The 19,579-nt window shown below is 41.2% G+C and overlaps 1 protein-coding gene across 2 annotated transcripts in view; it reads left to right on the forward strand.

Moving 5' to 3' along the window:
- Positions 1–19,579, forward strand: part of UBE3C (ubiquitin protein ligase E3C) — a 135,943-nt gene that overhangs the window by 14,051 nt on the left and 102,313 nt on the right. For both annotated transcript variants that reach the window (XM_032753233.2, XM_058428585.1), the window contains exons 2-4: positions 11,069–11,122; positions 16,916–16,990; positions 18,188–18,334. In XM_032753233.2, the coding sequence (XP_032609124.1) occupies positions 11,069–11,122; positions 16,916–16,990; positions 18,188–18,334 (276 nt within the window). The remainder of the gene's footprint in view (positions 1–11,068; positions 11,123–16,915; positions 16,991–18,187; positions 18,335–19,579) is intronic.

Consider the following 19,579-nt stretch of genomic DNA (forward strand, 5'->3'; position numbering starts at 1 on the left):
AGCTACTTGGGAGGCTGAGGCCGGAGAATGGCTTGAACTCCAGGGGAGCAGAGGTTGCAGTGAGCAGAGATCGCACCACTTTACTTCAACCTGGATGAAAGAGTGGGACTCCCTCTCAAAAACAAAACAAAACAAAATTGTTCAGTTTTTTACATATTATTTTAAAGATGTGTTAGTAGACGCTAGATTGTTGGCAGTTAGCATGGTTCACATCACATCTTGCTACTATGAAACCCCTTTACTGCAAAAGGGGAAATTTTAGAAAGTGTAACCTTGAAAAAAAAATGTTAACTCTGGAACCAACTGTCTGTGACTTAGCTGTTCATCTTTTCTGGGCTTTTCTTTATTGTATTATGTAATGGGAAAGTCATAATTCTCTTTTTAATTTGTTTTTAACAGAGTCAAGGTCTCATGATGTTGCGCAGGCTGGTCTTGAACTGAGCTCAATTGATCCTCCCACCTTGGCTTCCCCAAGTAATCGCAAGTGTTGGGATTACAGGTGTGAGCCACACGGCCGGCCAGAAAGTCATAATTCTTGATAATGATAAAGCCAAACTAGATTATCACGAATCTTCCTTGCTCTAAGAATGATTACATTTCTACTCTGCAGTCAGTGGCCTTTTTAAAAAGTTAACTTTTCCTCCCGGCACTCTGGGAGGCTAAGGCAGGCAGATGCCTTGAGCCCAGGAGTTCCAGATCAGCTGGGCAACATGGTGAGATCCCATCTATACTAAAAATACAAAAAAAAAAAAAAAAAAACACAAAAAACGGGCATGGTGGTATGCACCTGTGGTTTCAGTTACTCGGGAGGCTGAGGTGGGAGGATGGCTTGGTGGGATGGGGGCGAGGTTGCAGTGAGTGAGCCAAGACCGCGCCACTGCACTCCAGCTTGGGTGACAGAGCAAGGCCCTGTCTGGGGGGGGGAAAAAAAAGTTAACTTTTTCTGTTTTAAAAAAAATGATAGGCTGGGCACGGTGGCTCACACCTGTAACGAGGTCAGGAGTTCAGACCAGTCTGGCCAAGATGGTGAAATCCCATCTCTACTAAAAATACAAAAATTAGCCAGGTGTGGTGGCAGGTGGCTGTAATCCCAGCTACCTGGGAGGCTGAGGCGGAGAATTGCTTGAACCTGGGAGGTGGAGGGTGCAGTAAGCCAAGATCACACCACTGCACTCCAGCCTGGTAACAGTTCGAGATTCTGTCTAAAAAAAAAAAAAAAAAGATAAAAGGTCAGACCTTCTAAAGAGCATCCATGAAATCATCTTCTCACTGAACCCCCTAACTTCCCACTATTATTTTCTCAGTATCCTTTCAGAACAAGTCTAAACATAAACATGTCCTCCCCTCTCATTTTCAGTTAAAATGAGAGCTCATATTGCTTTTTCACCTCAACAAAAAATGACTTAGTGATTCCCTATCAGCATCTTTATATTTTGTTATTTTTCATGGTATATAATATTCCATAGCATAGTTTGATACTTAATATAACCACTTTCCTATCAATGGATACATATAAATTGTCTTTAGAGTTTTGCTGTTAAAATAGTGCCTTATTTACGACACAATTCTGAGGTAAGAAAAGAAAGTCTCTTGGTGTATATTGTGATATTTAAATGATTGTGTTTTGCATTGGATACTTCATTTTTTTCTCTAGTCAAGTGAAGCAGAAGGAGTGGAGAAGGAACAAAGAAATCTATAACTGGTTGTAGTCAGTTAGACTTTATTTTTAAAAATGAGCTCTTATGATTATAAAATAATATTTATAATTGGAAATGTAGGATATGCTGAAATGTAATAATTACCTATTGGAACCCTACCCATCCCTTAGAAATGAAATGCTGTTAATGCATAGTCAGGTTTTTTTCCCATCTTTGTGATGGTAAATGGTCAAATATTTTCCTAGCATTTAAAAAAATTTCTTTTGAATTTGCATCATATTGTGCATTATGTTTTATAAATATGATTTTTAGTGGCTTATGATGATGCACCTTTAAGTATGTTTTGCATATGTGAAATTGGTGGTTCTCATATTTTCATAGAGGTTCTTATTTCATGTAGGTCTGCAAGAAAGAATCCCACCCCATACACACACACACACACACACACACACACACACACACACACTGTAGCTTATGCATTATTCACAAATGTTAACTTTTAACATTTTCCCTTACTCAAAGGCAATATTCTTTGAAGTGTATAAAATGGCTAGCATTATGTTAGTGCCTGAGAGCCAGAAAATACTGAACTGAAACAGATGTGAAGCTGATAATTCTGTGTGAATGGAGTAAATTGTTAATGGAAGATAAGCCAAATAGGTGAAACAAAAACCTCACAGTTTTTTTTTTAAATCAAGATATTTACAAACACGCTAACAATCATTCTGTAAACGGTTAGCAATTAATTTGGGCATGAGGTCTTTTGGAAGTTACTTAAATTTACTTTGACATTCACTCTAGTTTTTTAACATAAAAATTTTATTCTGAGGGTTTAATGAAATCTGATTTAAACTATGTACGCTTTACTATTTCAAATAAAGAATAAACTTTGTTACCATTGAATTTATTTAGTGAAGAAAGCATTTTCCCCCCGTTTAAAATCATCTTGGTAAGACAAAAAAACAAAACGAAAAGAAAATCATTTGTGATGTCTTTAATGTTGATAAAACTATATTATTCATGTACATAAGAGTTATAGAAATGAATACCAAAAATTCTACCCAAAGAATAACAGTAATTCTTTCTTTGAGAGTACTAAAAATGTTCTGAATAAAAAGGGAAGAAAAACAAGCTATCAAAATAGTCTCAGTGATATGCCACTTAGTTATGCTGTGTAAATTCACATTAAAATTAAAAACCCACATTTTAAAATTAAAAAAAAAATCACCTTGGTAAATGGCGTTTGTAAGGTTTGGTCATATTTAATGTTCAGAGAAGATAAGGATAGTACCTAAAGCTCCACAGGCACCCAGGGCAGTTGGCTGTGCTCACTGTGGATTTCACATTGGTGGGTAGTTACAGCAGGGAGCGTGCACACTGTCAGGATGATGGCCTTGGTCTTTTTGGAGACCCTTTGGGTGTTTGATGGACCTTGTCTGTAATTGCTACTAGGCATCCATACGGGTTCTACATCTGCATAATTTAAAAGATAAGAATGTTTTCAACTAAGAGTACAATAAATTGCAACCAAAAACTTGTTAATCAATAGGAAGTTTAGTCCTTTTTCAAAATCAAAGTGCTTTCTCCTGGTACCTTACTTGCCCCTTTCCTCCCAGCCACTTAGTGGTGAACTTACTGCTCATTGTATTGAGCTGTTTTTAGAACTTGTTCTCATATTGCTTTGTTATTACTTTATTCTAAAAAAGGAAATATTATAAGTACATGGATAATCATTCAAATGGGAATGTAAAAATTCAATAAAATACTAGAAGTTTTCTTGCCTTTCACCTCCACTCCTCACACCCCCAGTTCTTTTTTGTTTTTTGTTTTTTGTTTTTTTTTTTTTGAGACAGAGTCCCGCTCTGTCACCTGGGCTGGAGTGCAGTGGCATGACCTCGGCTCCCTGCAGCCTCCACCTCCCAGGTTCAAGCGATTCTTGTGCCTCAGCCTTTCAAGTAGCTGGGACTACAGGCGCGCGTTACCACCCCCGGCTAATTTTTGTATTTTTCGTAGAGATGAAAATACACTACGTTGGCTGGGCTGGTCTCGAACTCCTAACCTCAAGTGATCCACTACCCTGGCCTCCCAAACTGCTAGCGTTACAGGCATGAGCCACCGCGTCCGGCCCCAATTCTTTAATCCTTACATTCACACTCTATTTTGGGATTTTTACACATCCTGTCAGCTGTTCTCTACGTATATAATCATATAGGTGTGTAAATTCCCTTCTTTTTAAAAAAAAAAACAAGCTAGAGCATATTAAACAGGTTGCTGTACTTCTCCTGTGCCCCTTAATAATACTCTCGGAGACAGTTCCTGATCAGTAGATAGATCTGCCACATTCCTTTAAAGAGCTATATGATATTTCATGTAGTGAACGCCCTATAATTTATTCAGCAGCCAAAAAAATACAACTGACTCCAATGAGTTATAATGCAGTCCTTATTATATGTGAAGACAGCACTATTTATAGTTAATGTCTTCAGTTATAAGACAGTCTTCATCGTTAGACTTTTTAAATGACCCTTTTAAAAACTCATGTCAGGCCCAGGCGGTAGGAGGAAAAAATAAAGGTGTAGGCATGATCCTAATTCACAATTATGAATATCAGCATGTGGCTCACACTAGTAAGTGTCAGCTTCTGAAAGTGAAATGTCAGCATGCTATTAAAAATAAATCTGCAACAATGCATTGAAAAATTCAGTATACAGAAATCCATGCTAGTGATGTGGATGGTAATAGTCCATGCTGTGCATATAACCCTAAGCTGCAGCTACTGAATTCTTACGTGAGAAATTTGACTACATTAAGAATTAAAACTTTGTACACAGAAAAATATCATAACCAAGGTTAAAGAGTGACAAAGGGAATATTTGTAGCATCATGAACATGATTTTTTGTAAAACAAGACGAAAAGATAATCAAATGGAAAAACTAAATGATTCAAACTGCAAACAAAAAGATGCCACACTGTGCAGGTGAAGACAAGGGACAGCAGTCACTTTTCATACATGGACATGATCTCCTTGGAGGGCAATTTGGAAATAATCATTAAAATTCAAAATGCACATAGCCTTTGACCTACAGAGAAATTTAACCTACAGACATTACTGACACATTTGCAAGGATATCCACTGCAGTTTTATTTGAATTAGCCAAAAACTGAAAACAACCTAAATGACCATTAAAATATAACATGGTGGCTGGGGGTGGTGGCTCATGCCTGTAATTCTAGCACTTTGGGAGGCCAAGGTGGGTGGATCACCTGAGGTCAACAGTTTGAGACCAGCCTGGCCAACGTGGTGAAACCTGGTCTGTACTTTAAAAAACAGCACAAAAATTAGCCAGGCATGGTGGTGGAAGCCTGTAATCCCAGCTACTCAGAGGCCAAGGCAGGAGAATTGCTTGAACCTGGGAGGCGGAGGTTGCAGTGAGCCGAGATCGTGCCACTGCACTCCAGCCTGGGCAACAGATATATATATATAGAGAGAGAGAGAGAGAGAGAGAGAGAAAGAGATACATATAAACATGGTGAGACCCAGTCTCTACACTCTTTTTTTTCCTTTTTTTTTTTTTTTTTTTTTTTTTTTTTTACTGTAAAGAGAGCTTTGTTTCATGGCCCAGGCTGGTCTCAAACTCTTGGCTTCCAGTGATCTCCTGCCTCAGCCTCCCAAAGTGCTGGGATTACAAGTGTGAGCCACTGTGCCTGGCCCTAGAGTCAGCTTTAACTTGGAGGCTGTGAAGAAAATCAAAGGAAACACAAATATAATGAAGCTTTTTGAAAACCAGTTTTTCATGGACTGGCCAAGAGAGGGAACCTATTCTATTACGTGCCAAATTCCAGTGTGAAACCATGCACTCATACTTTATTTTGAAACCATAAGCCATAGCACCCAAAACCTCTGTTAAACTTTTGGGAACAAACAGGTTGAAAGTAGATGCACAGAGTGGCAGGACCGATGTAGAGAACACTGCATCTGTGCGTTGTATTTAATCACAAAGGCTAGAGCTGCTAATTGGCCAAATAGGAAGCTGCTGCCAAAGCTGTGATTAAAAGTGATGATTAGTCACAAAGCAAATAAAATAATGGACAAGATTCCTTTGTCTGATGATTTAGCTCACTGTCCATTTTTAGATAGGGACAAATACATTGAGCAGCTGTTATTTTCCTGGGGAAGACAGAGTTGGTTCTGTTCACTAGAGACCGATGAGCCCACTGATACTCTGAACTCAGCTAACCCACTGATACTCTGAACCCAGCTAATCCACTGATACTCTGAACTCAGCTAATCCACTGATACTCTGAACTCAGCTAATCCTTTGCTTTGTCAGGCGTGAGCTGAATAGACAAGTCCATGGAGACATTTTTTTTCTAGCTCATCAATTAGAAGAAATGCTTTAAAATCTATTGTTGATTTCATATGACAAATGATAACATAGACTTCAAGTGCGTTGAATGGTAAAAGCAGAGATAGTGTCTTGGGTTAATACGAGAATTTGGTCCATTGTGCTTCAGCACCAGAAACTTTACCAGAACTAAAGTCTGCTCCCTTTTTGTATTGAAAACACAGTCCTACTAGTCTGATGTATGCGGGGATATTAAGTCCGTTATCAACAGAGTGTGAAATAATCACTCTTGTGAAAGGTGGAGACTTAATTCTCTAGCCTTGTGAAGTTGTGGGCAGTAACTACCAGCACCCACTTCTCCTTCATCCTGAAAGCTTGTAGGTAGCAAAGTCTCTCTCTCCTTGACTGTTATCTCAAGAGTAATGTCACATCTTTGTGGAGTCAAGTGTTCACCATGGCATACACAGCATGATTGTGGAGGAAAGAATTGTGGAAAACTTGAAAAAAGTATTTTGAATATGGCATTTACAAAGTTAGGAGTATTTGACACAGCAGGCATGTGGGAAAAAAGAAAAGATTAAAAAAAAAAAAAACCAGAATTAGAATTAAAGGTCTCCGTGAGTGTTTTCCTAAACCAGTTGTTGGTGGTGAATGGATAAAGACAGTCTCCCCCTACCCTGTTTTATTAATATGTGAATATTCCCAAGTAAAAAGACATATTCAAAAGATCAGACTGTGGATGGTTTCTTGAAGCAAAAGTTTGTTAAAGCAAAATGGCATTTTGGTTAGGAATTCCTTTTCAGAATCCAGTTCTGTCGGAGAACATGATTAAATACCATTTGCAGCTGGGTGCAATGGCTCACGCCAGTAATACCAGCACTTTGGGAGGCTGAGACGGGTGGATCACTTGAGGTCAGGAGTTTGAGACCAGCCTGACCAACATGGTGAAACCTTGTCTCTACTAAAAATACAGAAACAGCCGAGCGTGTTGGCACATGCCTGTAATCCCGGGGGCGGAGGTTGCAGTGAGCCAAGCTGGCCCCACTGCACTCCAGCCTGGGCCAGAGCAAGACTCTGTCTCCAAAAAATAAATACCATTTGCCTGCCTGATCTAATTACAGACATGTAAATTAGAATTCTTCGGTTAATATCAAAATTTAAAAATAAAACTGTCTAATAGAGCCTAATCTTCCTCTTAAACTAAGCAGCATAGCGTCTCGTATTCTTTTATTGTGATTATAAACAGTTTCTTTTACCTTGAGGAATCAAGTTTCAGATAGGGCTTTTTATAAATAAACTTGTTAGATTTTTCTATAATTCCGTAGTTACTTTTTTTTTCTTTTTTTTTGAGATGGAGTCTCGTTCTATCACCAAGGCTGGAGTGTGCGGTGGCATGATCTTGGCTCAGTGCAACCTCTGCCTCCCAGGTTCAAGTAATTCTCCTGCCTCAGGCCTCCAAGTAGCTGAGACTACAGGTGCGTGCCACCACACCCAGCTGATTTTTGTATTTTTAGTAGAGACGGGGTTTCACCATGTAGGTCAGGCTAGTCTCGAACTCCTGACCTCAGGTGATCTGCCGGCCTTGGCCTCCCAAAGTACTGGGATTACAGGCATGAGCCACTGCTGCAGCCACTTTGAAATTTAACTTTAAAAATAGTTTTCATTGTATTTAATTTGGGGGGATGCCTTCTGTTTGTGACCAGTGATGTTGTTTTTCTGTTTAGTAATGAAAGATTTCCCCTTGAGATAAATACATTTAGGTTAAAAAGAGTCTTTTTGGCAAGACTAATACAATAGTTGATTGTATCGTTTATATGGTACCAAGCAGTAGTTCATTATGCCGTTATGTTTTATTACTGAGCCAGTTGATGTCTTAGTTGGTGTCTGCAAAATTTCTCCCCTCTGAATTTTCTGTCTTTCCCTTGTTAATTGATCTATATCTTGAGAGATACTTTGAGACTAGGCAAACCCTGTTTCTCCTCAAACTTTTGCCCACTAATTTTAGCATACGTTAGTAGATCTTGTCTGCAGTGTTTTTGTGTTTTCTGTTTTTCTCTTTCCTTCTACATTTTTAAACTGGATTCTGTGAGGAAAAGAGCTTTCTTTCCCCTTGTTTATTGATTTGGTTATTTATGTAAGCATTGAGTCCATGATTCGTATATGTGCATATAATCCTATGGATTAAAATCTAATGCTGTCCTTATTGCGTAACTTTACTGTAATCATGAGAGTATTGGAAAAACTCAAATTGAGGGACAGCATCCAGGACATAAAAGATGAAGATAAGAACTCTATAGATTGGAGGAAGATTAAGAAGAAATAGTACCTAAATATAATGTGGCGTCCTGGATAGAATTCTAGAACAGATAAACGGCATTAGTGGGAAAATTGGTGGATTTCTAATTAAGTTTGTAGATTAGTTAATGTTATTGTATCAGTGTTAATTTGCTATTGATAATTGTATCTACTGAATGTAGAAGTGAGTAAGATGTATGGGATAAGGGAACTTGGATCATTTTTGTAGCTTTTCTTTGTCTAAAATTAGTTTTAAAAATTTTTAAAAATTAAAGAATATTAAGTAAACAATCGAGTCATTTTAATTAAGTTTAAAACAGTATTTTTTCTGCTGTTGGACATGTGGTAAAGGTTTTTTATGTGAAATTTTCTATGATAGAAAGTATCTGGAGGATTAATTTCTTTGACTTTCCTTTTTTTTTTTTTTTTTTTTGAGACAGGATCTCGCTTTGTGACTCCGGCAAGAGTACAGTGGCACAATCTCGGCTCACTGCAGCCTCAGCCTCAGCTTCTCCAGTTCAAGTGATCTTTCTGCCTCAACCCCCAAGTAGCTGGGACTACAGGCATGCGCCACCATGCCTTGCTAATTTGTTTTGTATTTTTTGTGGAAATGGGGTTTCACCATGTGGCCCAGGCTGGTCTCGTACGCCTGAGCTCAAGTGATCTGCCCTCCACGGCCTTCCGAAGTGCTCGGATTATAGGCATGAGCCACTGCGCCAGGCCTGGCTTTACATTTTGACAATTAGAAACTTGATTCTAGGCCGAGCATGGTGGCTCATGTCTGTAATCCCAGCAGTTCGGGAGGCCAAGGCGGGCAGATCAGTTGAGGCCAGGAGTTCGAGACCAGCCTGGCCAATGTGGCAAAAACCCGTCTCTGCTAAACATACAAGTTAGCCAGGTGTGGTGGTGTGCACCTGTAGTACCAGTTACTCGGGAGGCTGAGGCATGAGAATTGCTTGAAACTGGGAGGCAGAGGTTGCAGTGAGCCAAGATCGCCACTACACTCCAGCCTGGGTGACAGAGCAAGACTTGTCTCAGTTTAAAAAAAGGATAGAAACTTTGATTCTGAATATTGTTAGTTCACATATCAGTGTATAATTTTAAGTTGGCTTAACTACTCTCTGACACTGTTCTGATTAAGTGTCTCTCTTAAGATACGTAATTTTTTTTCTTTTTTGAGACGGGGTCTTGCTCTGTTGCCCAGGCTGGAGTGCAGTGGTGTGATCTCGGCTCACTGCAAGCTCCGCCTCCTGGGTTCAAGTGATTCTTCTCCCTCAGCCTCTCGAGTAGCTGGGACTACAGGCATGTGCCACCATGCCCAGCTAATTTTTGTATTTTTAGTAGAGACGGGGTTTCACTATGCTGGCCAGGCTGGTCTCGAACTCCTGACCTCATGATCTGCCTGCCTCGGCCTCCCAAAGTGCTGGGATTACAGGCATGAGCCACTGTGCCCGGCCTGAATTTATTTTTTTGTAATGATTCATATATAGTGTCTCCAACCTTGAACTTTTTTTTTTTTTTTTGAGACAGGATCTGGCTTTGTCACTCAGGCTAGAGAGTGGTAGCTCAGTCCTGGCTCACTGCAGCCTTGTCCTCCTGGGCCTAAGTGATCCTCCCACCTCAGCCCCCTGAGTAGCTGGGACTACAGGCACATGCTGCTGCACCCAACTATTTTTTAAAAGTTTTTGTAGAGGCAGGGTCTCAAACTCCTGGGCTCAAGTGATTCTCCTGCCTTGGCTTCCCAAAGTGCAGGGATTGTAGGCATGAGCCATCTTGCCCAGCCTGGACCTTTAATTTTATTTTGGATGAAATTTACAAAAATAAAATATCCGTACACTAAAGACTGGAACAATCTGTGGGGGAGAAGAGGGTTCTCTTTAAGTGTTTTTCATTTATTTGAAGTTTTCCTTTTATTCTTTCACTTCCTTCTACAAACCAAGTGATTTTGTTCAAAACTTAGTTTCACTTCTGAAAAAAAATTTCATCAAAGAAATTGATTTCTTCATTGAAATTTTTATTGAGATAATTGTAGATTCATATGCAACTGTTAGAAATGATACCCAGAGATGGCTGGGCGTGGTGGCCCATGCCTGTAATCCCAGCACTTTGGGAGGCCGAGGTGGGTGGATCATGAGGTCAGGAGATCGAGACCAGCCTGGCCAACATGGCAAAACCTTGTCTCTATTAAAAATACAAAAATTAGCTGGACGTGGTGGCAGGCGCCTGTAGTCCCAGCTGCTCGGGAGGCTGGGGCAGGAGAATGGCGTGAACCCGGGAGGCGGAGCTTGCAGTGAGTCGAGATCAAGCCACTGCACTCCAGCCTGGGCGACAGAGCGAGACTCTGTCTCAAAAAAAAAAAAAGAGAGAGAGAAGAAATGATACCCAGAGACCCCTGTCCACATTGCCCAGTTTCCTCTGGGGTAATATTTTACAAAGCTAGTAAGATGTCGCAGCCGGAACTCTGACATTGGTACGGAGCACCAGTCTGACTCACATTTTCCCCAATTTTACCTGTACTCATTTGTATATGTGAAGAAATCAGATTTTATGCTTAAAAACACTCCTGAAGTACTAGCTTGTATTATATCTAGTGACCTCTGGGAAACCGTTTAACTTCTTGTGTCTCAGATTCGCTCATGCGAGTGAGTCAAGCTTGTTTGGATGATCTTTAGAATCTTTTTTTGGGTGAAAACATTCTATAATTTTTGTATGGGAGTTTTAAAATTGAAATTATAACCTTGCCTCCTTTTTTCTCTGTTTGGGTGTAGGAGGAAAAGGCTTCTCTTTTACATCGTACTCAGGAAGAAAGAAGAAAGAGAGAGGTAAAGACAGTTCTGTAATCCTCCGTAGATAAGCGTTTTCTCTACAGCATTTAAACACGCCTTGGCTTTACTGTATATATGTATGTGTCTATGTATTTTTTATATATGACAGAATGTGTGTGTGTTTAGCTTTAGAAACATTTATTCTGGAGCCAGTGTAGAAAGAGATGGACTAAAAGGGCAGTTTCCAGACTGGAGAAGGAACATGGGCTTTTGGTTGACTTACATAATGATATGGTTTCCAGAAGATCTAGAAAGCCGTATTATAAATGTAATGTTCATATTTCTTTTTCTTCTCTTTTTTTTAAGATATTGAGTCTTGCTCTGTGACCCAGGCTGGAGTGCAGTGGCAAGATCATAGCTCACTGTAGCCTTGACCTCCTGGGCTCAGGTGATCTTCCTGCTCTAGCCTCCTGTAGCTGGGACTACAGGTGCATGCCACCGTGCCCAGCTAATTTTTACATAGATGGGGTCTTGCTTTGCTGCCGAGGCTGATCTCAAACTATGGCCTCATGCAGTCGCCTTCCTTATTTTCCCAAAGTGTTGGGATTACAGGCGTGAACTGCCTCGTCTGGCTTACGATGTTGATGTTTCATGAAGCAAAAGGAGAAAGCTCACTGTTAGACATGTGTCTTAACTGTTTGTGAAGAAAGTAAAAGAAAGACACTAATGACATTTTTATTGTTTATCCTATATCTTGTGATAGTTTCTTTAAATAGCTTTATTTTGTGGATTAATCAGCAATTGTACTATCTTATGACCTGCCTTTTCAGGTAGAGTTTTTTGTTTTGTTATTTTAACAATTCATTTAGGCCTCTAACAAATATTAGTTGAGAACTTACTATGTATGTACTAGGTATTGCTCTGCTTGCTGGGTATACAGATAGTGAATAAGACAGACAGGGTTCCTGCTCAGTGGTAGAACAGAGCCGTGAACCAGGATGCTGAGGTGCTGACAAAACCTATGAGGGCAACAGAGTAATGTGATTACAACTGGAAGGGCCTATATTAGAGATGGTGGGTAGGGGAAGGGCTCTCTGAGGTAGTTACAGGGAAAAGAGTTTTAGGCAGGATTTTCCAACCTTGGCACTGACATTTTTGAACAGGTAATTCTTTGTTGGGGGGAACTGCTCTGTACGTTGGAGGATGTTTAGCAACACCCATGGCCTCTACCCACTAAATGCCAGTAGCACTCCGTTGCCTCAGTTGTGACAACCAAAAATGTCACCAGAAACTACCAAATGTCCCGGGGAGGGCACTGCTCAACCAAGAAAGTTATTTGTTGGTTGGTGTTTTTAATCTTGTTTCATGGAAAATTCTCGACCATTCTCTCTTCCATTAGTGCTTTTGCTTCATTCTTCTCCTCCTCTCCTATTTGGATGCAAACTGTAAATGTATTTGACCTTTGCATCGTTTCCCATATTTCCCTCATGTGCTTTTCTGTGTGTTTATCCTTTTGAGTCTCTGCTTCAGTTTGGATATTTTCACCTGACCTAACTTCTGATTTACAGCTGATCTCTTTAGCATTGACTTTTTTTTTTTTTTTTTGAGATGGAGTCTCACTGTGTCAACCAGGCTGGACTGCAGTGGCGCGATCTCAGCTCACTGCAACCTCCGCCTTCCAGGTTCAAGGGATTCTCCTGCCTCAGCCTCCCGAGTAGCTGGGACTACAGGCGCATGCCACCGCACCCAGCTAATTTTTTGTATTTTTAGTAGAGATGGGGTTTTGCCATGTTGGGCAGGCTAGTCTGGAACTCCTAACCTCAAGTGATCCGCCTGTCTCAGCCTCCCAAAGTGCTGGGATTACAGGCGTGAGCCACCCTGCTGCCTAATTGTTAAATACATCCATTGACTTCGTAATTTCAGTTTTTGTTATTTCAGTTCTAGAACTTTCTTTCATTCTTTTATATAGTCTTTAGTTCTCTTTTAATTTCTTGAACATAATTATAGATTTTTTTAAGACAATGTTTAAACTCCAGTAATTGGATCTTCTTTGGGGTTTGTTTCTGTTGTTTGTCCTCTTGATTTTTAATCTGATGGGGTTTCCTTTATAGGTGACTAGCTGCTTTTTTTTGATGCTTTTAGAATTCAGTCTTTATCTTTGACTTTAGATAGTCTGATTATTTGCTTGGAGGTCGTTGAGCCTGCTGTATGTGAGTGTCTAAATTTCTTGTGAGACAGGAAGTTTTAATCTATTATTTCATTAAGTAGGTTTCCTAATCCTTTCTTTGACTCTTTGACCTTGGTGTTACCAATACTTTGAATATTTTATTGCTTTATGTTATCCCAAATGTCATGAATGCTTTTCTCATTCTATTTTCTGTATTTTTGTCTGGCTGGATTATTTCAAAAGACCTATCTTCAAGTTCTGAGATTCTTTCTTTTGCCTGATTAGTCTGTCTTGAAGCTTTCAGATGTATTTTGTATTTCTTTAAATGAATTCTTCACTTCCAGAATTTCTAGTTGATTCTTTTTAAAAATACCTGTCTGTTTGGTAAGTTGCTCATTTACATCCTGAATTATTTTTCTGGCTTCTTTGTATTTTTCAGAATTCCCCTGTATCTCACTGAGCTTTAAAATCAGTATTTTGAGGGCTGGGCGCGATGGCTCACGCCTGTATTCTCAGCACTGTGGGAAACCGAGGCGGGCCGATCACCTGAGGTCGGGAGTTCGAGACCAGCCTGACCAATATGAAGAAACCCCATCTCTACTAAAAATACAAAATTACCCGGGCATGCTAGCGCATGCCTGTAATCCCAGCTACTCGGGAGCCTGAGGCAGGAGAATTGCTTGAACTCTGGAGGCGGAGGTTGTGGTGAGCCGAGATCGTGCCATTGCACTCCAGCCTGGAGTGAAACTCCGTCTCAAAAAAAAAAAAAAAAAGAAAAAAAAAAAAAAAAGAAAAGAAAATTTGAAAATCTCAAATAATTCAAAATATTTTCTTTTTTTTTTTTTTTTTTGAGATGGAGTCTCCCTCTGTCACCCAGGCTGGAGTGCACTGGCACGATCTCGGCTCACTGTAACATCTGCCTCTTGTGTTCAAGTGATTCTCCTCCTCAGCCTCCTGAGTAGCTGGGATTACAGGCACACGCCACCATACCCAGCTAATTTTTGTTTTTTTAGTAGAGACGGGGTTTCACCATGTTAGCCAGGCTGGTCTCGAACTCCTGACCTCAGCTGATCCACCCACCTCGGCTTCCCAAAGTGCTGGGATTACAGGTGTGAGCCACCGCACCTGGCCGACGATTTTGTTTTGTTTTGTGACGAAGTTTCGCTTTTGCTGCCCAGGCTCTAGTGCGGTGGCGCAATCTCGGCTCACTGCAACCTCCACCTCCCGGGTTCAAGCGATTCTCCTGCCTCAGCCTCCCGAGTAATCCCAGCTGGGATTACAGGCGTGTGCCACCACGCCCGGCTAATTTTGTGTTTTTGGTACAGACAGGGTTTCTCCATGTTGATCAGGCTGGTCTCGAACTCCTGACCTCAGGTGATCCTCTCGCCTCAGCCTCCCAAAGTGCTGGGATTACGGGCGTGAGCCACTGCGCTTGGCCCAAAATTTCCATTTGATTAAAATCTATTGCTGGAGAATTATTGAATTCCTTTAGAGATGTCGTATTTCCTTGTTTTTTCGTGTTTCCGGTGTCCTTACATTGCCATGTGCATCTGGTGAAAGTCTCTTTTTCCTGGTTGTTGTTGTTGTTTTTGAGACAAAGTCTCGCTCTGTCACCCAGGCTGGAGTGCAGTGACATGATCTCGGCTCACTGCAACCTCCACCCCCCGGCTTCAAGTGGTTCTCCTGCCTCAACCCCCCAAGTAGCTGGGATCACAGGCGTGCATCACCATGCCCAGCTAATTTTTTGTATTTTTAGTAGAGACGGAGTTTCACCATGTTGGCCAGGCTGGTCTGGGACTCCTGACCTCAAGTGATCCGCCCACCTCGGCCTTCCAAAGTGCTGGGTTTACAGGCGTGAGCCACCATGCCTGACCTCACAGGATTTTTTTATAACCATTTCAACCCCAGGAAGTACATCTACATGACTTGATGGTGTTGTTGAATCCCACAGTGTGTGTGTTAGTCTCAGCTTTGTAGATGGCATTCATAGAAGACATGAAACAATGTAGTATGGTGAGATGGAGTACAGGCTTTATTATCGTACTGGAGTTTGAATTCTGCCTTACATCTTTGGGTGTTGCTTAATCTTTATAGCAGTCTCAGTTTCTGCATCTTTAAACTAGAAGTGATGCTCACCTGTAAGATGACTGTGCATTTGGATATAAAATGCCTCTCTCTTTTTTTGGAGACGGAATCTCACTCTGTCACCCAGGCTGGAATGCAGTGGCGCGATCTCGGCTCACTGCAAGCTCCGCCTCCCGGGTTCACGCCATTCTCCTGCCTCCGCCTCCCAAGTAGCTGGGACTATAGGCACCTGCCACCATGCCCGGCTAATTTTTTGTATTTTTAGTAGAGGCGGGGTTTCACCATTTTAACCAGGATGGTCTCGATCTCCTGACCTTGTGATCCTCCTGCCTCGGCCTCCTAAAGTGCTGGGAGTACAGGTGTGAGCCACCACGCCCGGCCTAAAGTGCCTCTCATAGGGCTGGCACATAGTAGTAGGCTGTCCAACAGTGGTAGCACTGGTCATAACAATGATGAAGAACACATATTTTTGCCAGGTCGCTGAAGATTTTAAAGATACTCTCAAGTCAATGAAAATTGGAATTTTCTCTTGAAACAAGAAAGTAACCTTTAAAATAGATGCTGGTGTTGTCTGTTTGTATTCCTTTAATATTTAAAACTTTAAAAAGTCCTGCTAGCTGGGCATGGTGGCTCACGCCTGTAATCTCAGCATTTTGGGAGGCCAAGGCCGGAGGATCACGAGGTCAGGAGATCGAGACCATCCCGGCTAACACGGTGAAACCCCGTCTCTACTAAATATACAAAAAATTAGCTGGGTGTGGTGGCAGGTGCCTGTAGTCTCAGCTACTTGGGAGGCTGAGGCAGGAGAATGGTGTGAACTCAGGAGGTGGAGCTTGCAGTGAGCCGAGATGACGTGGGCAGAGCAAGACTCCATCTCAAAAAAAAAAAAAAGTTCTCCTATGCTGGTGGGATTATAAAATGGTGTTGCCATTTTGGAAAACAGTGTGGCAGTTCCTCAGTGATAACTCTACTTCTAGGTTTATGCTCAAGAGAAATGAAAACCTGTATCCACAACAAAACTTACATATGAATCTTCATAGCAGCCTTAATTCATAATAGACCAAAGTGGGAGCAGCCCAGATATCCATCAGCAGATGAATGGATGAATTCAATGTGGTCCGTGCATACAATGGGACATTACTCTTACTTAGCCTTAGAAAGGAATGAAGTCCTCACATATGCTGTAACTAACATAGGTGGATCTTGAAAACATGCTAAGTGAAGAAAACCAGACACAGCATATTGTATGATTCCATTATATGAACTGTCCAGAACAAGCAAATCCATAGGATAGAAGTAGATGAGTGATTGCCAGGGGCAAGGGAAGGAACGGCAGGAAACGGGGGTGGGGGGGGGGGGGCGCAGTGACTGCGAATGGAGACGGGGCTTCTGGTTGTGGTGATGAAGATATTCTAAGATCAGTGGTGATGGTTGCTTAGCTCTTAATATATTAAATGCATATTTAGTGGGTGTTACCTTTTAAAGAATGAATTTTATGGTATGTGAATTACATAGCTGTTAGTGTTTTTAAAGTCTTTACTAGCAAAATGTCATTTTCACTGGATTCTGACCAGTTGCTCCCTCACTCCTCCTTTCAGGAAGAAAGGCGAAGGTTGAAAAATGCAATAATTATCCAGTCATTTATTCGAGGCTATAGAGACAGAAAACAGCAAGTAAGTTTGTTTGTTTTAAAATGAGAAGATAAGCAGGGCGTGGGACAGCTTATTTTAAATATGGTATCTTTGTACACCTTGTTAATTGAAGTCAATGTTGACAATAGTATTCTTCCCAATAAATAATTTTATTTGTTCTAATTATTGTGAAGATTTATAGATAGGTGAGTTTTTAGGCAATTTTTAAGTAATAAAATACAAACATGGGCCTCACCACAGTTGAAAATCAAAATAGAAGGAAGTTGTGAGAGATTCTTTTTTTTTTTTTTTTTTTTAAATTGAGACTGAGTCTTACTCTGTTGCCCAGGCCAGAGTGCAGTGGCATGATTTCGGCTCACTGCAACCTCTACCTCCTGGGTTCAAGCAATTCTACTGCCTCAGCCTCCCAAGTAGCTGTGATTACAGGCATGTGCCACCACGCCCAGCTGATTTTTGTATTTTTAGTAGAGTCAGTGTTTCGCCATGTTGGCCAGGCTGGTCTCGAACTCCTGACCTCAAATGATTTGCCTGCCTTGGCCTCCCAAAGTGCTGGGATTACAAGCATAAGCCACTGCGCCTGGCCTGTTTTTGTTTTGTTTTGTTTTGTTTTTTGTTTTTTGAGAGAGTCTTGCTCTGTCACACAGGCCGGAGTGCAGTTGCACGATCTTGGCTCACTGCAAGCTCTGCCCCCAGGTTCAAGCGATTCTCCTGCCTCAGCCTCCTGAGTAGCTGGGACTACAGGTGCATACCACCACAGCTGGCTAAATGTTTTTGTATTTTTAGTAGAGATGGGGTTTTACCACGTTGGCCGGCTGGTCTGGAACTCCCGACCTCAGGTGATCCACCCACCTCGGCCTCCCAAAGTGCTGGGATTACAGGCATGAGCCACCGTGCCCCGCCTAGCTTTTATATTTTTAGTAGAGACGGGGTTTCGCCATGTTGGGCAGGCTGGTCTTGAACTCCTGACCTCAGGTGATCCACCTGCCTTGGCCCCCCGAAGTGCTGGGATTAAAGGCATGAGCCACCATGCCTGGCTTTTTTTTTTTTTTTTTTAAACCATTTTTTTTCCTACAACTCAACTGTGAGCAAGGACGAATAATGGCGTTTTCGTTGTCAGTTGCCACCATTCCTGTAAACACAGCAACGTATGTTTACATCATAAGAATTGTGTGTCCAAATACTGTACTTATGGGTCATTTTGTTTTGTTTTTCTTCCAGTATTCCATCCAAAGAAGTGCGTTTGATCGCTGTGCTACCTTGTCACAGTCCGGGGGCGCTTTTCCCATTGCTAATGGCCCCAACCTTACCCTTTTGGTAAGGCAGCTTCTGTTTTTTTACAAACAAAGTGAAGACTCAAAACGTTTGGTGAGTGTTAACTACATTTTCACTTGTCCTCGTTTACACATGTTCTACTTTTTTGTTTAAAGTGCAAATGGCATCTCATCAGAAAGTTAAACAGCTCTCCACTGCGTCCAGGCTTTGCGAACTTCTCAGCTAGCTGTGAGAGGTTACCTTTGTGGTGATGTGTTTTTACCTCTTAAAATTTGATACACATTTTTATGTGTATCCAAAAATAGGCTTTTTCATATTTTTTACAGTGGGAAACCTTAAGCATTTAAAAAGCAGAATATTTTGCCCACCTATCATGTACCCTGACACAGCCTCAGCAGTTGCCAGCACGCCTCTGTCAGTGGGACGTGCACCCTGAATACCACATCATGATTACCTGCAAACTCTAAAATATAGGGTCTCAGTGTTTACATTTTATTGTTATTATATTAGAGATGGAGTCTTGCTCTGTTGCCTTGAATTCCCAGGCTTAAGCAGTCCTCCCACCTCAGCCTCCCAGGTAGCTGGGACTACAGGTGTGTGTACACCTTGTTAATGTTAAGGCTAATTTTTTTTTTTTTTTTTAGAGATGAGGTCTTGCTGTGTTGCCCAGGCTGGTCGCGAACTCCTAGCCTCAAGTGATTTTCCCTCCCTGGCCTTTCAAAGTGCTGGAATTATAGGCGTGAGCCACTGTACATGATTTAGGGTCTCTTTTTGTGGGGGGCACTGAGGGAGTAGAGCCTTGCTTTGTCACCTAGGCTGGAGTGCAGTGGTGCATTCTTGGCTCACTGCAACCTTCGCCTCCCGGGCTCAAGCAATTCTCGTGTCTCAGCCACCTAAGTAGCTGGAATTACAGGTATGTTACCAACATGCCTGGCTAATTTTTGTATTTTTAGTAGAGACAGGGTTTCACCATGTTGGCCAGGCTAGCCTCCAACTCCTGGCCTCAAGTGATCTCCCACCTCAGCCTCCCAAAGTGCTACAATTATAGGCATAAGCCACCACGCCCAGCCTTAGGGTCTCATATTTTACAAAAAATCCCAAATGTAATCGTAGTTCTCTAAAATTTTGTAGGCTTTTGATCTTATCAGTGCTGAGGAACAGTGTGTATTAATGGTGGAAAATACATCTAGATGCATAGAAGAATAATTTTTTTAAAAATGGAACTTGTTACTGTCTATTTTTTCAGGGAATATTAAGAGATTTGTATATAATTGTTGGGTTATATACTTTTTATATATATATATATATATATATATTTTTTTTTTTTTTTTTTTTTTT

The sequence above is a fragment of the Hylobates moloch genome, unplaced genomic scaffold (genome assembly GCF_009828535.3).
Source record: "Hylobates moloch isolate HMO894 unplaced genomic scaffold, HMol_V3 SCAFFOLD_1, whole genome shotgun sequence".
In the NCBI taxonomy this organism is placed as follows: domain Eukaryota; kingdom Metazoa; phylum Chordata; class Mammalia; order Primates; family Hylobatidae; genus Hylobates; species Hylobates moloch.